Source organism: Erinaceus europaeus, chromosome 11 (assembly GCF_950295315.1).
Source record: "Erinaceus europaeus chromosome 11, mEriEur2.1, whole genome shotgun sequence".
NCBI lineage: Eukaryota > Metazoa > Chordata > Mammalia > Eulipotyphla > Erinaceidae > Erinaceus > Erinaceus europaeus.
Window position 1 is genome coordinate 11,637,016 of NC_080172.1, and position 23,677 is coordinate 11,660,692.

General features: G+C 37.9%; 2 protein-coding genes across 2 annotated transcripts in view; both read left to right on the top strand.

Annotated features, from left to right (window-relative positions):
• RASA1 (RAS p21 protein activator 1) overlaps positions 1–23,677 on the top strand; it is a 75,299-nt gene that overhangs the window by 7,691 nt on the left and 43,931 nt on the right. The window contains exons 2-5 of the mRNA XM_060201141.1: positions 15,911–16,063; positions 17,239–17,378; positions 18,215–18,281; positions 20,651–20,768. Of these exons, the coding sequence (XP_060057124.1) occupies positions 15,911–16,063; positions 17,239–17,378; positions 18,215–18,281; positions 20,651–20,768 (478 nt within the window). The remainder of the gene's footprint in view (positions 1–15,910; positions 16,064–17,238; positions 17,379–18,214; positions 18,282–20,650; positions 20,769–23,677) is intronic.
• On the top strand, positions 115–1,261 carry LOC132541195 (cytochrome c oxidase subunit 6A1, mitochondrial-like). The gene has a single exon (XM_060200958.1). The coding sequence runs from the start codon at positions 348–350 to the stop codon at positions 780–782; it is 435 nt and encodes a 144-aa protein (XP_060056941.1). The 5' UTR covers positions 115–347; the 3' UTR covers positions 783–1,261.

The window sequence follows — 23,677 nt, forward strand, 5'->3', positions numbered from 1 at the left end:
TCATTCAGATAGAAAGAAACAGAGGGGAGAATAAACACTGGAACCCTGACACCATGCATGGCATTTCTATATAGTGCTTGAGCTCCAAGCTGGGCCATGCATTCAGCAAGATACCTCCTTCTCTCTTTTATGGCCATCCCTAATCTGTTCCTTATTCTTTTTCAAGTAGGTTGTGTAAGTGGAATCATACATCATATTATCTTTTGAGATTAGCATTTGTCATTCAAGATTTCGTAAAGATTCCTCTAAGTTGTTAGATGTTGCTGAATAATGTTCTGTAGACTGGATGCAGTCTACAGTTTAGGTGTTCAACTACTGGAGAGCAGAAGGGTTATTTCCAGTTTTGAATGGGAGAAAAAGCTGTGAAGGACATTTGTTTCTGTTTGAACATACATTTTAATGTTTGTAGACGTGCTCAAAAAGTACAATTGTACTTTTCTGCTTCCGCTTCCATCCCTGCCGAGGTCCTGGTCAAAGATGGCAGCGCGGGGCTGTGTCCTGGCTTTCCAGGCTGCTGTGTCAGTCCTGGCACTGTGGGGGCGGCCTATGTCGAGTGGCTCGCATGTGATGCCCTCACCCTCTTCATGGCGCTCCCCGGGGTGGGAGTGAGCTTGCTGACCGTCTTCCTGAAGGCGCAGCACGGAGAGCACGAGAGACCCGAGTTCATCCCCTACCCTCATCTCCGCATCAGGTCCAAGCCCTTACCCTGGGGAGATGGTAACCACGGTCTATTCCATAACCCTCATGTGAATCCGCTGCCAACCGACTATGAAGACGAATAAAGAGAATCTGGACCCCACAGCACTAGTTTGGACCATTACTCTGCATGCGGACCAAAAAAGTGTACGGGACCTTAGCTCACCTTTTTTAACTTGTATTAGTCTTTAACCAGGATACTGATCTTCCGTCCATGCTTATGGCAGGAGATGGCTTAAATAAATAACTCAGATTGGTTAAAAATAAAAAATACAATTGTGTGGTAAATGCTGTGTTCAGTTAAGAAACTGCTGATCTATTGTCTAGAGTGATTGCATTCTTTTAAATTCTGACTAGGAATGCCTGTCTGCTAGATTCTGTATATCCTCATCCACATTTGGCATTGACATCTTTATTAATTTTAGTCATTCACACAGCTACCTATTGAGACCTCATTGTGGTTTCAACATTTCCGCAGTTGCTGATGATGTTGAAACTCTTCTCCGAAGCTTATTTTATCTATATCATCTTTGATGAAATGTGTGTTCATGTCTTTTGCCCATTTTCCAATAACATTTTTTAAAATTGTTGAATTACCTATCATAGTTTTTTGATGTATTTTAAATATTAGTCATTTGATACGGTTTACAATGTTTTTTTTTTTCTTTCCGTTTTGTAGCTTGTTTTTTTTTCTCCTATTAGAGTCTTTTGCAGAGTAAAGGTTTTGAATTACATGAGGTTTAATTTATTAAAATTGCCTCTGTAGGTTGTGCTTTTGGAGGCAAGTCTTAAGAACTTTTCATTTTGCCTAACACTCAAAATGTTTTTCCTCCCATGACAGTTACTCAAAGTTTTATCGTTAAGTCCATGATCAATTTTGATCTTTCATTTTTATAACATAAATTTAAGTTGAGGTCCACATTTTTGCCTGTGGAAAAATTTCTGTTGCTCCAGCATCATTTGTTGAAAAGACACATATCTTTCCTGCATTGAATTGCTTTTGCTCATTGTCAGAATTAATCAGACATATATGTGACTCTTTGAATATTATTATTTTACCTGTGCACTGCTCAGCTCTGGCTTATGGTGGTACAGGAGTTGAACCTGGGACTTTGGAGCCTGAGGCATGAGAGTCTTTTTGCATAACCATTATGCTATCTACCTCCACCCCTTCAATACTACTATATTTTTTCTGTTGATTGATATGTCTCCATCTGCGGTTGTTATATTCTTGATTACTCTAGTAGTGTAGTAAGTAAGCCTTTAATATAGAAATGTTGGTGGTGGAGGTGGTGTTCAGGCAGCTATCACAGAAGATGGAAACTGTACTCGGGTCTCAGCAGTTGTCCTGTAAACCAGTATTTCCCTAACAAAATGATTTGGGAAAAAATGTGTGTGTGTGTGTGTGCGTGTGTGTGTGTGTGCGCGCGCGCGCGCGCACACACACACACACACACACACAAATAATTCCTCTTTTTTCAGCTTATCTTTAAATGTAAATTTAAATTGAGGAATACTTTTCTATATATTCAAAGTTTGCTGCAATTTTCATAGGAATTGCATTAAACTTACAGATCACTTCAGACATAATTAACATCTTTACTATATTGACATGGTGTGTGTTTCCATTGATTTTGGTCTTTTTGATACCTTTACTCAGCATCTTGTAATTTTTACTGTATTCTGTATATTACTGTACTTTTTGTTCTTTTTAAGTAGTTTTCTTTTATTACCAGCGTTATTGCTAGGGTTTGGTGACTGTACACTGAATCACTGCTCCCTGTCACCATTTTTCCCTTTACTTTTTACTTGATAGGACAGAGAAATTGGGAGAGGGAGGGCAGATAGAGAGTTACTTGCAGATAGAGAGTTACAGATAGAGAGACCCTGCCTCATTATTCATGAAGATTCCCCCCTTCGGTGACTCGGGGGGCTTGAGCCTGGGTCTTTGATCTTGGTATAACTTGTACACCCAACTGGATAGACCACAGCCCAGACCTTTGGAGTGATTTTTGTAAATGTATTGTGACTAGTTTCAGGTGTCACGTGTTCATTGCTCCTGTGGAGAAATGGAATTGAGCGCGAGAGTAGATGCCACAATGGCTATGCAAAGAGACTCAGGCCTGAGGCTCCAAAGTTCTGGGTTCAGTTCCCTGCACCACCATAAGCCAGAGCTGAGCAGTGCTCTGGTTAAAAAAAAAAAATTTGGATTTGATTTTCCCATGTAAGTATTGTGTCATGGTTACCTAAAGAAACTCTAAGTTCTATATATATTTTAGATTCCTTAGGGTTTTCTATGTAGACAGTCATGTGAACTGCAAATAGGGAGTTTTCTTTATTATTATTTTTTTTTATGGAGGTTGGAGCCAGACTTCTCCATCTCTTAAGATTTTATTTATGAAGAAGATAGGCAGAGAGAGAAAGAACCAGGCATCACTCTGGTACATACACTGCTGGCAATTAAACCTCATGCTTGAGAGCCCAGCGCTATATCCACTGCACCACCTCCCAGACCACAAGGTAGTTTTATTTATTTATTTTTTCTAATCGTTCTGGCCTTTTGTTTCTCAATGCAGTGCCCAGAACTTCTTCAGACACACCTTAGACACTGGGGGTTCACTTCAAGTCACTGCAATTACGCAGATACTATGAGAGTCTCATCGATTTTTGTTTAGTTGTTTTCCAGTGCAGTGAAAGCTGTGTGGCATTGGCCAAGTATGCTTGGATAGTGCAGGAGGGGCTGGGCCCAAACCAACCATCGTGCACATGGAGGCCACTATCCCAGATAGCTATTTCACTGGCCCTACTATGATTATCTTTTGTGTGTATCCGTGCTGCAGCATTTGCCAGAATTTTGTTAAGGCTGAATTTGGTTATAGTGCTGGACCACATTTTTTCTTACTCTTAGATTTTGACTGTTGTGTACAAGTAACTGCTTGCTTCTCTGCTCTCATTCTGAGTATATGCCTAGTGTGAATTTGTTGGGTCATGTGTTAATTCTCAGTTTAATTTTGGAGGAATTCCTATACCATTTTTGATAGTGAGTGTCTCATTTTACTGATGTATGAGCAACATTCAGGGGGTTCCAGTGCTCCAGACCCTAAACATCATTTGCTATTTTTCTGTGTTTTTGATAATTGTTATCTCTGATTGGTGTGAAATGGTATTTCATTGTGGGTTTGACTTGTATTTCTTTACTAGTCAGCTTTTCATAATAAGACTTTTCATAGGCTTATTTGCCGTTTGTCTTTGGAGAAAGTCTTTCCAAGTTATTCACCCCCTTTTAAAATTAAATCAAGTTCCACATTTACATTGGTCATCAATTTCTTTTCAGTTAATAGCCTGCAAAAATTATCTAGTATTCCACAGGTTGTCTCTTTACTCTTGAATGTTTCTTTATGGACAGTAGCTTTTGGTTTTGATGAATACCAACTTCTTTTTTTTTTGTTGTTGTCTGTTATTTCATCCAACTCTTATTATCGTTTTTGTAACTGTCACCAGGGTTGCTGGGGTTCTGTATCTGTATCTAAGATCTTGGCTGTCAGGTTTTTTTTTTTTTTAGATTTTTAAAAAAATCTTCTGATAGGACAGAAATGGAGAGGTGGGAAGACAGAGTGGGAAAGAAGCAGACACCTGCAGCTCTTCACTGCTGGCAAAGCTTTCCCCTGCGGGTGGAGGCCAGGGCTTGTGGCTGGATCCTTGAGCCTGGTAATGTTTGAGCTCAACTGAGTGTGCCAGTGCCTGCTTCCCGTTAGCTATTGTTAAAAAAATAAAAATAAATAAAAGAAGGTAGTCTGCTGAGCCTGTTATTTTTAGCCATTTTTTTCCATTGTTGTTTATTTTTTCCTTATTTTGAAGTATTCCTTTGTTATTTGAAAGCATCTCTAGCAATTCTTAGAGGGTATGTCCACTAGTGGCGAAATCTTTGTTTTTCAATGCCTGTTTATGTCTTTTTAAAAAATTTTTATTTATGAGAAAGATAGGATGAGAGAGAAAGAACCAGACATCACTCTGGCACGTGTGCTGCCGGGGATTGAACTCGGGACCTCATGCTTGAGAGTCCAAAGCTTTACCACTGCGCCACCTCCAGGACCACTGTTTGTTTTTATTTCTCCTTTATTCCTAAAAGATAATTTTGTCATATCTACAAGTTGCTGTTGGTAGTTCTTTAGTAGTTGAGCAAAAGTTTACTTTCTTTGACCTTTGTGGTTTTAGATGAGGAATTTTAGATGAGAAATTTTCTGTGAAATTACTGTTCTCCTATAGATAATGCTTACTTTGTGTGTTTGCTGTCAAATGTCCATGATTTTTAGTCTATTTTTATGTATTTTATTTATTATTCATTAGGTAGAGACAGAATCAAGGGAAAGGGTGAGATAGAGAGACAGAGAGACACCTGCAGGTCTGCTTCACCTTGAACCCAGGTCCTTGTGCACTGTGATGTAAGCACTTAACCAGGTGCGCCACCACCTGGCCCCAAAATTTTTCTTATACTTTGTTTTCAGACATGTAATGAAAAATTTTCAGGGTGAGGTTGTCTTTTTCAATGCTGTCCAGTTTTAATGTTTTTCTCCAAATTAGGAAGTTTTTAGGCATTTAAGATTTATTTATTTGTTTTATGGGCACTGATAAATTAATAGGGAAGGGAGAGAGAGAGATAGAGGCAATGACAGAAACAGTCTTGCAGTCCTGGGTCATCCCTTGGGAAACTTCTCTCTGCAGAGAGCAACCAAGAACCCAAATGCTCCGCCACCTGGCTCCTCGATGTGCTTTCTCTTACTGTACTTCTCAGCTCCTGACTTTCTGTTTGGTCATTTTTATGTGATTTTTTTACATCATGGCTTGAATTTTTCTATTTTTGTCTGTTTGCAAGAGGATAGTACTTGATTAAGCAAATTATTTTTGTGTGTGTTAGGATTTTTTTTAAAAATCTTTGTTTATGACAGGGTAGATAGATATCATAATGGCTATGTGAAGAGACTCTCATGCCTGATGCTTTGAAGTCCCAGGTTCAGTCCTCCCGTACGTACCACCATAAGCCAGAGCTGAGCAGTGCTCTGGTTTGGGGGGAAAAAAAGTTTTAGTGCTTTTATTAACGCATTTCTGAGTTTATCCCTCTTGTTTTTTTTTTTTTCTTATTGCAGTAGTTATTTATATGCTGGGTTAGTTTAGACTTAATGTATTTTGGATATTTTGTCTTGATAAATTTTATCATGCTTTCCCTGCTTGTATGATTAATATTATTTATTTCTCTGCCTTCCTCAGTTCTCCCCTTACTTTCCCCTCCCCTCTTTTTTTTAAATTTTTATTTGATAGAACAGACATTGAGAGAAGTTGGGGGTGGGAGAGAGAGGAGAGAAGATAGACACCTACAGACCTGCTTCATCAGTCACAAAGCTTCCCCTCTGCAGGTGGGGGCCAGGGCCTTCAGCCCAGGTTCTTGTACATGGTAATATGTCATTTACTGGGTGTACCACTGCCTGGTCCCTTATTATTAATTTCCTAAAACTTGCACATGTTGTCTATTTACTGTTTCTTCTGGTAGGAATGCCTCTCACCCTTAACTACATTATACATTCGTATTCATTATTATGAATAACAGCTGAGGTATTACTAAAGGTTTTGCATAATGACGACCTCAGGTCTTGACATTGAAGTCATACAACACATTAGGAATACACGTTTTCTCAAATAATTAAACTATGATATCTCAGTGAAATTAACATCTAATGAATTAGATGTTTTCTAAGCAAAAAAGACTTTCATGCTTGACATTCTGAAGTTCTAGATTTAGTTCCCCACAGAGCAGTGCTCTAGTAAAAATATAAACAAAAGACTTAAAAGTTTTCTAGGGGCCGGTTGGTGGTGCGCACCTAGTTGAGCACACATGTTGGTGTGCAATGACCCAGGTCTGAGTCCTCAGTTCCCATCTACAGGGGGAAAGCTTCATGAGTGGTGAAGCAGGGCTGCAGGTGTCTGTCTCTCTCCCTCTCTGTCTCCCTTTCAGAACTTTGAATTTCTGCCTGTGTCTGTCCAATAAATAAAGATGAAAAAAAGTTTTCTTGTCTTCTTCTTCTAGCGTTTGCCCTTCTTCCGTAGCCAGTCAACAGCATCAGGTTGGGCCTGATGTAAAGTTTCGAGACCTCCTTTGAATCTGGAGAGGTGGCAGTCGTTGACTCTGTGGGTCATAGTCTGTCTGCAGGGGCAGTTCGGGTCGTCTCTGGCTCCCCAGCGATGGAACATAGTGGCGCACCGGCCATGGCCTGTTCGATAGCGATTGAGGAGGGCCCAATCATAACGTGCTAGGTCAAAGCCAGGTTGACGCTTGCAGGGGTCTGTGAGGAGGTGTTTGTTCTTTACCTCAGCTGACTGCCAGCTCTGTTTCCAAGAGACTAGAACAGAGAAGTTCAGTGTAGGCGTAGGGGACCAGATTGGGTGATGTCAAGTTTTCTTGTCAGAAGATGTGATAGCACTCTGGTGGTGTTGGTTTCCTTAAGTATGGGGATTGTTGCAAGTGACAAAAATCACTATGGACTCAAAAAGTGGAGCCTTATTATAGGTAAGCTTGTCAGTGGTCAGCTAACTTCCGGAGAGAGGATTTATTTTTCCCTTTGTAGCACCGTCATTGCGTTATGGCATTACACACATTTCAGCTGTGTATCATTATATATCAGCATCTGTCTGTGCTACATTAACTTCACTACCGAAGGCCACATCCCACCACCACTGTACAGTTAATTAGCTCTCATTACTCGATTATAGCCTAATACAAAGAACCTAACCACATACCATTTATATTCAACTGTCTAAGTTATCCCTATATCATTTATATCTGTTTTATTTTAATAAATTCCATTTAATTATTTTGTCAGCCTGGTCTGCTTTAATTTTCTTTTTTTATTTCATATGAAGTGGAGAATACCAGATAAGAGGGAGGGAGAGAAGAGAGTAAAGGAATCAAAGCACTACACCCTACATGCAGTGCTAGGGATTAAACTGGGAGCTCCTGCATCCAGTTATGAAGTCACCAGCTGAGCTAGTACTCAGCCCACACTTGAGTTGCCTTTAATCTAGAACAGTACCCCTCCCCCCAAGTTTATTTTCTTCCTTTGTATCTGCTGATGACTTGGGCCTGGATTGATTGTTGCTGTCTTGATGATGCTGCAGGATGGTGACTTTTCTTTCTTCTATCAATCTTTTGGACAACTTCATTGGTATAGTTTGGCTTCCAATTTAACATAAGCTGTCAAAAAATAAATGCCGAAATTAATTTTCTCACTATTAGTAAAATATTGTATCTACAATTAGTTGCCTGTGAGCTTTGTTAGAGTGGGTCAGCAACCCTGGGTTGCAGTTAATTTTTGGAACATGACTGGTTTGAATTTGAGTTCTAGAGTTTGGAGAAGCCTCTTAGACTTGCTACTTTATGATTTTTCTTGGCAGCCAAGTACACTGACCTGTTTTGATTGAAACCTTATGCATCTTACTATTTATTATTATTTTTTATGGTTACTTTTTTTTTTTTTTTTTACACAGCAATAGGACTTGGGAATGCATGTTAGATTTGATGGTGGTAGGTGATGAACAAGTAGCAGGACTGCTTTTAAAGAGCTTAATTTTTGAAGAACTTAAATGAGAGACAGAAGCAGAGCATTGCTCAGCTTTGGCATATACAGTGGTGTGGGGATTGAACCTACAATTCCTAGGCCCTCTGGCATGCAAGTTGATGCTCTACTAGGTTGCAGTTTCTTCCCAGACCAACAGGAGTGATTTCCAGTAAACTGAGGAATGCTTGCATATAGGCATAATGGAGAGTGGCTTCCTCCCTCCCCAATTCATTTTTAAAAAACTTATAAAACAAACTTTTTTTTTAAACAAAACAAGATTTTATTCTGTCTTTTAAATTTACTTTAAATAGAGGCAGAAATTTGACGGAAGTGGGAGACTGAAAGGGAGGGAGACACCTGTAGCATTGCTTCACTGCTTGTGAAACTTCCCCCTTGCAGGTGGGGACTAGGGTTCGAACCTGGGTGCCTGTGCATTGCAGTCAGTGTGCATGCTCAACCAGACCAGCCACCACCTGGCCCCTAAATCTGACTTTAAGTTCAAGGCAAAATACCTCACCCATTATCAGTAGAGGTGCATCTATTAACACTTGAACCTGTATCATTATCCTCCACTGCTCAAGCATAGATTAATTCTTGCTGCTCTACAGCTTGTGGGTTTTGGCAATGTTTAGATGACATGTACCCACTGCTGTTTTGCATTAGAATGTCTAGTTCTTGCCCATTTACTTTTGCTCTTTTGTATTATCTTTGCTTTTTTTTTAATGTTTTTTTTTAATTTGTAAAATGGAGATACTGACAAGACCATAGGTTAAGAGGGGTATAATTCCACACAATTCCCACCACCAGAACTCCTTGTCCCATCCGCCCCGCCCCCAATTTGCTCTTTTGTCCACTACGAGTTGCTTATATTTATGTGGGTCTATTACTTGAGTCTCTCTTCTGTTCCACTGGTGTATTTGCTGACTCTTGTACCAATGCCACCCTGTCTGGATTCTGTGCCTTTATAATAAATCTTGAAGTCAGATAATGCCCGTGCTCTGTTGTTTTCTTACTACTGAATTGACCATTTAGGATGCTTTTGCTTTCCCATGGGCGTTTCAGAATTAGTTTGTCAGTATCCATAACATTTTGATTTTTCTAGAATTTTGATTATATTTTTTCTTTGTACACATTACGATATTTGAGCAGATAAGCTCATTCATTTTAGTGTTATAAATAAAATGTTTTTATGTTACTTTTTAATATTTATGAGGATAGGAGGAGGGTGTCCTAGTAGAGAACTTTCTTACCTACTAATGACAGAAATCTGACACTATAGAAAATTTTAAGAAAAAAATCATATGCAATTGTTTGAGATAAGGTTTACTTCTCAGGTGTATTGCACCAAAGCAAAGGACTCTGGGGAAGGAGGGGGTGAAGAGAGTCTTGGGGTCCTGTTGTGTATTGATGGGAAAGGACCTGAGCTGCGGGGGAGTGTTCTGCAAAGACCCTCCTGGGAGATGAGCGATAGCACCGTGTGTCAGCAGCAACACGTAGACCATTCACCTCAATCAAAATGATAACAAATGATATCACTTCTAACACTTTTTCCAAAAACAGTTTCAGGTGTTTAAGATTTAGAAGCCATACCTATGGTAGCTGGCAATGAAAGAAAGCATTTTGTAAGAAGACAAAACTAAAGTTTTCAACTTTTTGTTCTTTTGAGAAAGGTTAAGAATATTGACTGTGATTAAAGCTTAGAGAGTAGCAAAAGCCAAACTGGTAACAGACTGCTGAGAGCTACAAAAATGTACTTGTCAAAAGGCAGAAACCTGTATTCAAGTCATCCTATCTGACTTTTGTAGTCATGACTTGCTGTAGACTGTTCAGCCAGAACAGATGAGACAGGATTAGGGCCTGGTTCTGTGTCTAGTTGCTAGTATTAACCATGGAGTCTTAGGCTGAGCAGAAGTTAACATAGTCTTAGTAAAAGGCGGAAGATTCATGTCATCTGAAGAGAAACCAGAGTATCATGCAGTCATATTTTGTGCAGACATTGTAACTTTACACTTTTTTTTGCCATTCTGTTACTCATTTCTTTTTTCTTTTTGTTAATTTTTAATTTATAAAAAGGAAACATTAACAAAACTATAGGATAAGAGGGGTATACACTCTTAAGTGACTTGACTCCCTTAAGGAAGAGGAAGATTACCCAGCTTCCAGATTGGGTGGGTGGGGAGAGATTGCAAAGTGAGCTGTACAGTAGCACTGATAGGAAGCCATGTGTGTCGGGGCAGGGCTTGAACATGGGCTGTTCACATGGCAACACAACACCCTACCCTGTGAATAAACTCTAGTACTTTTATTTAATGAATGTAGACAAAAGATACCTTTTACTGGAGGAGGGAGATAAATTGTACAAAGTGTTAGTAATGACTAGAAGAAATGTGATGCTGCTTCTTCTAGCGTTTGCCCTTCTTCCATAGCCAGTCAACAGCGTCAGGTTGAAAGCTGTCAGGAGCTGCTTGTTGCTGGCTTTGAAAGTGACTGGGATCCATGTGGATTCAGTCGGCTAGGAAAGATCGTCAGTTTCCCCAATGAATGGGTACTCACGGGATGCACCATAGGAAGGTCGATCCAATGCATCCCAATGTGATGCTAGAATGTCTTCATGCCCCCATCTATCTCTCCTCCTCTCTTTTTTTCTTATCTAAACTAATGAAATAATGGAATTTCCTGAGTGGTAGAATTGTGCATGCACGAAGTCCCTGCCCACTCATTTAAGATTTCATTTACTCGGTTCAGGTGCTCACTGTGAAATGATTAATGATGACTAGGCTGGTTCTTCAAAGAATATGAAAAAAGCTTCTTCAGAAGTAATGTTGATGGAATTGGAGGGACTCCCCCCCCCCCCCCCCCCAGAAAAGAAGGTGTGCTATCCTTGAAAGGAATAGGTGCTGAGCAGGCAGCTCCCAGACAGCAAGCTGTGTAGATTGCAGCTGTCTTGGGAGTTCAGGTAGGGTGTTTGTGGTGTCTAGGTCTGGGAACGAATATTTTTTACTTGTTTTTCTATTTTAAAGATGTGGTGACAGAAAAAAGAAAATGGATGCAATGACAAGGCATTGTGCACTAGGCAGTTTTTAGATTTTAAATCATTTGAAGAAGAATGGTCTTTAGATGTATGACTCCTAGAAATTTTTGACTCTGAGGGCATGGGTATGGGGGGAAGAATGAGGGAGAGGGAGGGAGAGAGAGAGGAGAGTAGTGCAGGTTTAGATGATTAGAAATGTCCTTCTAAAGCCTAAATAAGTGAATTTCAGAAATGGAGAGAGAGAGAGAGAGAAGTGCAGGTTTAGATGATTAGAAATGCCCTTATAAAACCTAAATAAGTGAATTTCAGAAATGGATTATGACTTTAAAGTTACAGTGTAGACAGGAAGTTGTGATGATATTTTTTTCCTTTAACCCTTTATCTGTTAATGCCTACTGTGTTCAAAGTAGAGTGCCAAATGTTGGAATAGAAAATTGTGAAATAACTAAACACCTCCAGTATCCTCAAGTGCCTTTCAGTTTAATGGAGAAAGTAGATGAGGAGATGACTGAGTCCATAAAGTAAAAAATAACAGCCTAGGAGGGATGGAAGATGATTAATGAAGGCCAGCCAAGTAAGCTAGACAGTAAAAAACAAGGTGGATTTTTACAGACTAAGAAATGTCAATGCAGCTATTTCAAATGAAAGAAATAGTATGATTAAAGGGGTGGAGTCTTTAAAATGCCTGCATTATAAGAAGTGAGTACTGATGTGCAGTTTGGGAAAATACTTGTAAAAAAACGAATGTCATGCTAATAACTTAGATTTTCTTCTGTAAGCAGTGGTTCTACCTCAGCAGTTGCACTGTGATTCAGATATACCTGCTGCACGAGGTATTGCAGACATATAAAAGAACGGAAGAGCCGTGAGGCCAGAAAGCCCATTGCAGGAGTTGCTACAGGACGCGATGAGGAAGCATATTCACTGTGGGAAAGGAAAAGATTAGATAGAAGGACTTTGAGAATTTGGAATTGTTCAGTCTTTGACTGGATCTGAGTGAAACAGGATAAAGGAGTAAATCATGACACTGTTGAGGTTTGCGTTAGTTTGAACCTATACATACATAGTCGTTACTGAGGGTTTTGTACTTCTTGAATCAAAGAAGAATAAAGACTCTTTGAAGTGAGTAACAGCTTTGTTGTGAATCATGTAGTAGGAGAAGGGGAGCTCATACCAAAAAGAAACCTACCCAAGCAACAGAGAAGGAAGAACTTTTTAGTCTTCTAAGGCAAGGGTGGGGAACTTTATTATTCTGTTTCCTGCCAAGAGCCATTTAGATGTAACAGAGTTAGCAGGTCATTAAAAGTTATAAAGTTAAAATTAGTATTCAGTGTTACTATGAAAAAAGGCGCTGGCTGCCGCAGCGTTGACCTTGCCAGTCCTTCCTGCTCCTGTGCCAGGGGTTGGGCTGCCGTCGGTGTGAACCATCCTGACGTGCCCCGAGATTGAGCCACGGTGGAGCATGTGTGGTGCATCGTCGTGCTTCTTCACACATCCCATGTTTAGGAAGTAATTTCAGGGTGTCTTTGGGAGGTTTGTAGTAATTTTAGCAAAATTCTAGGCATACATACTACTTGCCTGACTAGCCTGTTTAATTTCAGAAAGGACAAGCATGTGTAAAGAAATCTGTCTGGAGCACTTGACAGTATGGTCAGGCACACAAGAGTCCCAAGTGCTTCAGGTGCTAGAAGGAAAGGAGTTTTAGTGCGGTGATTGATCTCCGGCATGCGTGTTTCTCTGTGGAATTTTGGGTGTCTGTCAGGGACAGTATGAAGTGGAAAGACTTAGTAGAAAGTAAAAGTGATTGATGTGCTGGGAACTCCAACTTAGTTTCCTTTTTAAAGGAAGGAAGTCTGTTGATAGGGACACTGTTTTAATTTTCTACTGTAATAGTTTCCATCTAAGCTCTTGTCAGTCTAGTGTTAAATAACTCTGTAGTTTGCGTGAACATTGTATTCACACATTCTGATTGCATGAGTGATTGTAATATTCTTTCTATTCAGGAGAGACAGTTAAAAAGCAAAAATAAAAGTCTTTTTGGCTCTTCAGATGGCCTCTACTAATCAATACATAATATGTGCTTGTAAAATAATTTATATGATTCCAAGCTTTCTTATCTGATCTGTTCATTATTGAGTTTTTATTGCCACCAGGGTTATTGGTGATGCTGGAACTGAATCCACTGCTCCCTGTGGCCATTTTTTTTTTCTATTTTATTTGATAGCACAGAGAAAATTGGGGTGGGGGAGATAGAGATAGATAGAGATAGATAGATAGGGAAACTGGCAGATATGTTTCATGCTAGTGAAGTGTCACCCCTGCAGGAGGGGAGCAGAGCTTGTGCCTGTCCTACATGGTGACGTGTGCGCTCAGCTGGGTGTGCCCCTACCCGGCCTCCTCTAGTTTAAAAGTGCAATCATCCCTGCTGTTGGCCAAGTTTGACTTTCTTCTTGCCTGTGTATTTAATATGTACGGTATGTATATTTTGGATGTTGTGATCTGTTAGCTAAAATGATTATATTGTTTCCAAGAAGATGGCAGTCAAGGAACTTCATAGTTTACTGTAAGATCTTGTAGCAAAAATTGCAGAGCTACTGAGAAGAATGTGTTTACTTCTGAAACTTCCTATTTCCCCCCATATTGCAACACAAGAGAGAGATAATTGACTTTTAATGGAGTATGTGTTAGATATCGTTAACATGATGTATTAGGAAAATTGAAGCGACTAGTATACTGCATATTATTACAAATGCATACTCGTTGTCATCGCCACAGAGAATATATTGACAGCGGCAGAGTATGTCTGAGGATCTCCTCCTGTGATTGCCAGGAGCAATGGAAGTTTCTAGCTTATGAATGCTATAGACCTTCAACTCCAAGTCATATGCATACTCTCGTGTTCAAAAAAGAATTACAAGAAAAGGTGCTCTTAATATCAAAGCTTCAATAGAAACAAAATCTGATTTTTTTTTTTCTTTCTTCCCCAGATTAAATGGTAGCTAAGAATGGGAAATAGGAAGATACTTGGGGCTTATGAGTAACAAGTTAATCATCTTCATTTAATGTTAACAATTGACACTTAAGCTTTTTCCTGTTATCATGAGGCTTCATGTTTAAATTTTTTAAATTTTATTTTAGACATGTGCACAGCCTCCAAATAAGAGGATTCACTTCTAGATATAAATTAAAATTTTATTCTTCTGAAGAATTTTCAGTTTTAAACTAAGGAGTCAGTAACTGAACTTTAATTACTGCAAATCATAGTTTTGATTACTGACTTACGGCTAAATATCAAATATGTTAGTAGCAATGTTTCTTAAAAAGTTTTAAAAATACTTTAATGAGAGAGAGAAAGAGGCTGACCAGAGCACTGCTCAGCTCTTACTTAACGTGGTACCAGCCAGGGATTGAACCTGGGACCTCGGAACCTCAAGCACGAATGCCTTATCACATAACCATTACACTATATCCCTCAGTCCTGTGAACACTTACTGTCTTCTGAGTTTTTCAAGTTAGACAAGTACCAAAGATTATATTTGGAAGACTGGTGAAAGAAATGTGAATTTATTTTGTAGTATATACTTGTAGCATATGAAGAGAAAACTTTTCCTTTTTTCTTTTTTTGGATAGAGACGAGAGCTGGGGGCTGAGTGGGAGAGAGAGAGATAGAGACCATGGCTTTGACTTTTCCTTGACTTCAGTGGGGCCTGGCTCAAACCTAGATTGTGTGTGGCATACCATGTGAACAATTTTGTCGACCCAAGAAATCTGTTAATATTTATTCATATCAACCATGAGGTTTTCATAGGCATAGATTGGTAGCCAGCAACTAAGCAGATCTTTTTGTAGTATATTAGGTATGTATAGTTTAAGACATCAATGGTTACTTAATTCTCGTGTTTGTTATATAAATCTGTGGAGTTGAATTAAAATATGTAGTCATGGCCTAGGGCATCTTTAGACCAGCAGAATAATCAGCTTCATTTTGGAGTAGGAAGTTAGACCAGAAGCCTTTAGGCAGTGTGATTCTTCCTATGTAAATGCAAGAATGGGCTAATTTTCTCACAGATACCATATGCAGTATGCCAGACCTTAGTATAAATAGGAAGGCAATAAGTTAATTTTTTTATCCATTTGTTTGTTACTCCTATTTTTTAAAGTAAAATCATGATATAATATTTATATAATTTTTAATTTATATCTAGAAGTGATTTTTAAAGTCAAATCTACTTTCAGGACCTTTATCCTAACATCAAGTCAAAGACGTATTTTGGGGTGGCAGATTTCTGCTCTCTGGAGGATTTGATAGTACCATGACACGTAGATCTACTAAATGTGGCTGATGGGCAGAAATGAGAAAGGTTTATAGGTGAAATGATTAGACCAGAGCTTGTAGAACAAATGAAATTTTTTGGAGAGAAGTTAAAAGCAGTTGAGTTAAAAATTGGGTTTACTAGTTTTGAGTAAAATGTAAGTGAATAAATTGCACATAGGGACTTAAAAGCTTTATCATTTTTTTTTAACTGTAGTAATCTCACAGTTCATGTTTTAATTTTTAATTTCTTTTTCCTCTCAGGTGGTATCATGGAAAACTTGATAGAACTATAGCGGAAGAACGCCTGAGACAGGCAGGGAAGTCCGGCAGTTACCTTATAAGAGAGAGTGATCGAAGGCCAGGGTCCTTTGTACTTTCATTTCTTAGTCAGACAAATATTGTCAATCATTTTAGGTAAGTATTTATTCCCTTTATTAATGCTGTTTTGTAGAATTTGTAAACCTAACTGATTTAAAAAAAAAAGTGAGTTAGTGGTGTTTCAATGATGGAAATTTATGTTCTCTTAAATGATTTAATCAGTGGCATGTATAAATACTAAATATTTATAATTTAGTTGGGCATTACTGTGCCACTTCAAATAATAACTTTTAAAATTACACAGATTACAAACAAACTTGAGAGGTGAAGTTGAAATAAAGGTGATGTGTGCTTTTAGGCTACAGAGTAATAAATGCCAGGAATAATTTTTAAATGTCAAGGCGTATATCCTTCATTTAGCTTCACTTTTCTGAAATTTTGGAAGTATTCATTTCAATTGAAAAATTGGCATGATTTTCTATTACAGATACCATGTTGGTATGTATAAATGTGTTCCATAAATTTTGACATTCCATTTCATTTTTTATGAAACAAATAGAAAAATAATTATCTAGTACCTATAGTGCAAACTTATAGAATACTTGTATACCATGACCTGGGAGGTGGCATAGTGGATAAAGCACTGAGCTCTCAGCATAAGATCCCACGTACCCCATGTGCCACAGTGCTGCTCTGTAACCTTACCCCCACCTTCCATTTAATAGGTAAATCATTTAAAAATGCTGTGTAACCTTGATTTTGAAAATAAGTTAGAATACTATTATATGTAGAATATAAAATTACTTTGTAATTTTGTAGTGAGAGTTTTTAAGCTGCTTTTTATTTTTTTTAAATTTTATTTATCAATGAGAGGGATGGAGGGGGAGGGGGAGAGGGAGAGTGAGAGAGACTCAACTGTGCTATAGAGAGAGAGAGAGAGAGAGACTGACTCAACTGTGCTACCTCCCAGACCACTAAGCTACTTTTAACTAGAGAAAAGTTACTAACATTTGTTTCTCAGCCATCAGTACAGAAAATGAGAGGAGATATCTTAGGATAAATTTATAGGTTTAATAAATGCTTTGTATCAGATGTATGCCTACATTTTTAAAAGAAATGACCAAGTAATCTATGTATAATAAAGATATCAACTGATATTTTTATATGGAGATGTAAAGTATGTGCAACTTATAGATTTATAACCTTTTATGGAAGTCTTCAATAGTTTTGACTCTAAAATTTTTTGTTACATTGTTTTCCTGTGTCAATAGGATCATTGCTATGTGTGGAGATTACTACATTGGTGGGAGACGCTTTTCTTCACTCTCAGACCTTATAGGTTATTATAGTCATGTTTCCTGTTTGCTTAAAGGAGAAAAATTACTTTATCCAGTTGCCCCACCAGAGGCAAGTGAAATGCTAATACGATATTTCCAAATTCTATTATTTCACCGTAATAATGAGGTTAACTCTGTTTAATTTCTCATAATGTTAATTATAATTCAAAAAACAATTATAAAATTTGAGTTCTGTTTATAGGGTCAGATGGAAACTGAGGACATTTTTAATAAAGGAAAATATGGAGAACTGGGAAAAAAGGGAAATAGGTTATGTTAATAGAAGTTTATCATTGTTGGGGTATTATTATTATTAATGTTGTCGCCAGATAGGACAGAGAGAAATGGAGAAAGAAGGGGACAACAGAGATGGGGAGAGAAAGATAAGACACCTGCAGACCGGCTTCACTTGTGAAGCGACATCTCCCCCCCCCCCCCCCCTCGCAGAGAGCCTGGGGCTTGAACCAGAATCCTAACTCCAGTCCTTGAGTTTCGCGCCATGTGAGCTTAACTTGCTGCACTACAGCCCAACCCCTAATAGTAATTTAAACTGAACGATTTAAACATGGTTTATCATTTTATTGGGGGAAATAATGGAATGGTCTGCAGGTCAGCTCTTGACACGTGTGGGTCCGTGCTGTGGTGTTTCTGTGTGTCTGGAAAAAAGTGACCCAGATGAGTACCATCAAGTGTGCATGAGGCTCTGGATATATATGTAAAAACACATACTTTTTCTGGCTTTTGAGTATTTAGACCTTAGTAAAAAAATAGTTTGGAAGATACAATGGAGTTTTAAATGTGTATTTTTCTTAACTTTAAGTATATCTGGACAGGCCTGGTTTGACTTTGACATAAAAAAAATAAATAATAATGTATCTCTTGTAAACCTTTCTTTTCTTTTCCTAGCCAGTAGAAGACAGAAGGCGTGTTCGAGCCATTCTCCCTTACACAAAAGTACCAGAGACTGATGAAATAAGGTATACTATGAAGTAACCTCATGAATAGGTATTTGAAGGATTTGGGGAATCTGTTGCTCTTGAACTGGAAAGGTTTTGAGATAATAGCATTGCGGCAGGGCAGAAGTGTCACTGGCACTGAGATCATGTTTCTCTTTTTATTTGATAAGACAGAAAAATAGATGGGAAGGGAGACTAAAGATGAAGAGAAGCTTACCCCTTGTGGCTTGGGATTGGGGGGCTTGAATCTGTGTCCTCAAGCACGGACTCTGTAGTCTACTTGATCTGTACTCTATAGAAGCCTATACTGTGCTCCTGCAGTGCGCCACTGCCAACCGCGAGTCCACTGTTTCTCGTACTCCTGTGTCATCTTATTTGTACACATTATAGATGTGTATGAACAGTGACAGGGACTCAAGATGTTAGATACATGAACTTTTGTTGCCCTTTTTATCGTTGTTGTTACTATTGTTGTGGTTATTGATGTCGTTGTTGGATAGGACAGAGAGAAATGGAGAGAGATGGGGAAGACAGAGGGGGAGAGAAAGACACCTGCAGACCTGCTTCACTGCCCGTGAAGCAAACCCCCTGCAGGTGGGGAGCCGGGGGTTCGAACTGGAATCCTTACGCTGGTCCTTGGTGCTTTGCGCCATGTGCGCCTGACCTGCAGAGCCACCTCCCGGCTCCCGATAAATGAGCTTTTATTAGATTGTCCCTAATAGTGTAAGAAGGAAGAAGTTTTGCTTTATTCTGTACTCTTAATAATAACTTTTAATTTTTAAACACAGGTTTTATCATATATACATCTGTAAATCACAAAATACACATGTAGATTATTCTTTGGGATATAAATAAATGTTAATTGAAAAGAAACTGTGTATGTACATTGAGATTTACAGTTACTGACATTAGGAAATGCTTATTAAATAAAATTAACATTGTTTTCCTAAAGAAGGCTTTAGGATATTGCTGAAATGTTTGTTTTACATATATATATATATATATATGTATATATATATATATATATATATTACTGGTGATTTAATAATGATGAATAAGATTAGAGGATAAAAGGGGTATAATTAATTCCATACAGTTCCCACCATCAGAGTTCCATATCCCATCTCCTCCATTAGAGGTGTCCCTGTGCTTAACCCTTATGTAAGTATGGACCAAAGATCTGTATAGGGTGCAGAAGGTGGGAGGTCTGGCTTCTGTAATTGCTTCTCTGCTGAACAGTGGACATTGACAGGTCGATCCATACCCCTAGCCTGTCTCTGTCTTTCCCTAGATGGGTAGAGCTCTGGGAAGGTGAGGTTCCAAGACACCTCGGTGACGTCATCTGCCTGCTCAGCTCCAGTTTCATGGTAGTGCTGAAGATAAAACCCTAGATCACAGAGCCTCAGACATGAGTGTTTTTTTTTTGCATAACTACTCTGATATCTCCCCTGCCCTGTATTCTTCTAATTTTTAATTTTTATTTATGTATGACAGTTACAATGAAACAGGATATTCTAGAGACTACTAAGTCTGAAAATTTCATGAAAGGAAAAACAGATATTGATTTAGATGTGGAGTCAGTAGTGGTTTTCAACTGATTTTGTAACCTTAGTATCCAGAGATATTCCTTCAAGTAAAAAAGGGAAAAAGTTCAAGTCATTGTTAATACATTCCCAATTAATTTCACCTCTACTTTTGTAGAGGTTTAAAGCATCTAGATTCAATACAAATAATCTAGGTTGTATATGAGTTCCTATTCTCAAGAATGAGTAACAGGGAAAGGGAAAAAAAAAAAAAAGAAACATGCATGTAGTCTTGTGCTCCTTGGTACACTTTAAGAGAAATAATGTTATACTTAATATATCTTTGATACCCATGTGAATTAAATAAGCCCTAATATTTTTATAAGGAAAACACAAATTTTCATAAGGTTCTGCATGATAAGATTAATTCTTCTTAAAACTAGGTTTCCTAAAATAATTCTCATGTATATGAGAACAGTTAATTATCTTCATCTCATGTATATGATTTTTTTTAACCTAAATCTGAAATATTGTAACTTTTCAGTTCAGTTTTCTTAGAGTTATAACCCACACTGTATAATATATGTACAATTATTGTTTGCACAAATTCTGATTTGGATCTAATAGTAGCATGACCAGAATAGTGCAGGTACCGTTAATTAACCCATTTTTCCCTTAAGGAAATTAAGTTTTACCTCTTAAATTTCTTCAGAATTCTACGTGTACTAGTGCCAGAAACATGAAAAAAATGTGGAGTATTTAGTCTTGCATGTTTCAAAACATAAGCCCTGTGTTGTAGCACATAATTGTTCAAAGCTGTTCTAAATTCACATTTAATTTTAATAACTTTATAATTTTATTTTTCAGTTTCTTAAAAGGAGATATGTTTATCGTTCATAATGAATTAGAAGATGGATGGATGTGGGTTACAAACCTAAGAACAGATGAACAAGGCCTTATTGTAGAAGACCTTGTAGAAGAAGTAGTAAGTTTTGTATTCCTTACTCCGGTGCCAAATGTGTCGTAGCAATTTGAATGTGTGTATAATTAGGTAAATTATCTATGAATAATAGTTTGGAAATTATATTATTAGTGTTAGGGTTTTTTTATTTAGATATATTTGCTTTTAGTAAATGTTTATTTTGCAGAACATACCCAGACTAGTTTTCAGTTTTCACAAAGTTCCATTGAAAGTCTAGGAGTTAAGACTATGCGAGCATAATGCTTTATCTTTTTTTTTTTTTTTTTTTGTCCTGGTCGTCCTCCTAAATGATGTTATGCCACAGTATGATCCTATACATTTGCTTTCCAATTCTTTTATCTCCAAATACATGCACAGTTTCTAATAAACCTTGGAAACACTTAGTGACATTATGCTGTATTATGACATAGCTCTACATTTTGAGTATTCCCCTTGCTTTTGTTATTATCACATAATACATTGCCAGTAATCTAACCACACAGTATAAAGTCTCATGTTTGTACATTTTGAGGAAGACAGTCAAAGTTTAAGGGGGCATTTTGAATACACACTGTCACGGAAACAAGCATATATAATTTTAAACTCCACTTTCCCTTTTGAGTTTATCTGACTAGATGGAATGTTAACTGTTAACTTTTACAACCCAGGGAGCTGCTTATATTTTTATGTTGTGCCTGGTAATATGTTGAATGAAACTTATGTTCTAATAACTGCTTCAGGAAGGAGGGGGCCAAGTGGAGGTTTTTTTTTTTTGGGGGGGGGGCTATTTTCTTTTCTGGCAACCAGAGGAGGATAGGTAGAAATCAATATTAAATGGAAAAAAAAAGTCATTGAGCAATGGTGTGACAGTTTTCGACTCATAGCCTGCATAGTTAATGCAAAAGCTGGGATTAGAACTCCTAGTACCTCAATTGGTACTCTTTATTCTACTGTGTGAGAGTGATTTATTTTATACTCAAATGCACACCCAGAAAGTTCAGACTAAAGCATCTTTTCAATCTGTGTTGATTTTATTGTGAAATTTCTTAGTTAAAACTTCTGTGTTTGGCTTTCGCCTTTCCCCCCTCTTGAATGTGATTTATTTTTAAAATTATATTTTATTTTATTTTTTTTCCTCCAGGCTTATTGCTGGGCTTAGTGCCTGCACCATGAATCCACCGCTCCTGGAGGCCATTTTTTCCCCCTTTTGTTGCCTTTGTTGTAGCCTTGTTGTGGTTATTATTCTTACCATTGTTGATGTTGTTCGTTGTTGGATAGGACAGAGAGAAATGGAGAGAGAAGGGGAAGACGGGGAGAGAAAGATAGACACCTGCAGACCTGCTCCACCGCCTGTGAAGCGACTCCCCTGCAGGTTTGGGGAGCCGGGGGCTCGAATCGGGATCCTTACGCCCGTCCTTGCACTTTGCGCCACGTGCGCTTAATCCACTGTGCCACCGCCCGACCCCCTTAAATTTTATTTTTAATTTTTCCCCTTTTGTTGCCCTTGTTGTTTGTTGTTGTTGTTGCTGTCATTGTTGTTGGATGGAACAGAGAGAAATGGAGAGAGGAGGGAAAGGTGGGGGGGAGAGAAAGATAGACACCTGCAGACCTGCTCCACTGCCTGCGAAGGGAACCTCCTGCAGGTGGGGAGCTGGGGGCTTGAACTGGGATCCTTATGTAGGTCCATGCACTTTGTGTCATATGCGCTTAACCTGCTGCGCCACTGCCCAGCTCCCAATTGTGATTTTGTAAAGGAATTGCAATGTAGTTTGAGATTTTTTTTTTTTTTTTGAGTTCTGGGAATTCTGATTCAAATTTAGCAAGATAAATTTTAATAAGTGAAAGTTATCAAATAAGAACAGAAAAATTAGCTCTTTTTAAGATAAGGAGAAATGACCTAACATAAATACAAGGAATGGAAAAAAGAGCACTAATAACTGAGTGAATAATGAGATGTGATTGTTAAAAACGAATATAGTCATATTTTGAATTAATAGTGGCAAAATTCCAAGGTAAAGTTAGGAACAGTTTCTAACCTAACATTGAGTAATTTTTATAGTTAACTTCTAGGAACATAGTGATTCATTACAGATTGAAAGTCCATTTGGAGATTGTCTAGATTTCTGATGCTCAGTTTTTTATTTAAGGAATTTATCATTCTAAATTTTTAGTCACTGTTGTTTGTGAGTTGATTATGGACCCTCAATGCCTAGAATAGTTCTTGGCATTAGTAGGCATTCAGTAAATGTTGATCGAACAAATAAATGTCTACATGCTTACGTTTTTCCTCTTCCTACTCTCTTGCCTTGCTTGGACTCTCTTAAAATATTTAATTTCCCTTTTGTCAGTTCAGTTCAGATAGCACTCCTTTCCCAGAGACTTTTCTAGATTCTCTTAGACAAAATTATTTCCTACTATGTTTTCATAATACCTTGTTAATTCTTCATTCCTTTACGTAGTATATCATAATTTATTTTGTAGCCCTCTCATATAAAAATTACTTTTGGGCAGTGACTGTTGTTATTTTATGATTATTTTTAGCATACTACTTTGTAATGTAGTAGGCATTCAGTGAGTGATTTTTAGTTTGACTAGATATTTAACTAGTGAGACTCAAACTGATAGAGGTAAATTTATGTACCGCTGAATATTTTTTTGTTTTCTTTGTTATTTAAGCAAAGCTCAGGTACTGTGCTAGATGCTAAAATGACAGTTCAGCTGATAGCAAAAATTACATTCCCAGCATTGTGCTAATGCTGTGGTATAGTGGCTGTTAACCAATTACATTTAAGATCTTACATTGTTTATAATGACTACAGTGGTATGAGTACCACTACTGTATCATGAACACTAGAAATACTGAATAAAGTTAGGTAAAGTTGAAATGATGATGAAACAAGAATGTCTTTTCCATCAAAATAAACCACAGTATT

What these genes read in the sequence shown, in the direction of transcription:
- LOC132541195 (XM_060200958.1), top strand. Translation starts at nt 348, where the DNA reads ATGGGAGAAAAAGCTGTGAAGGACATTTGTTTCTGTTTGAACATACAT.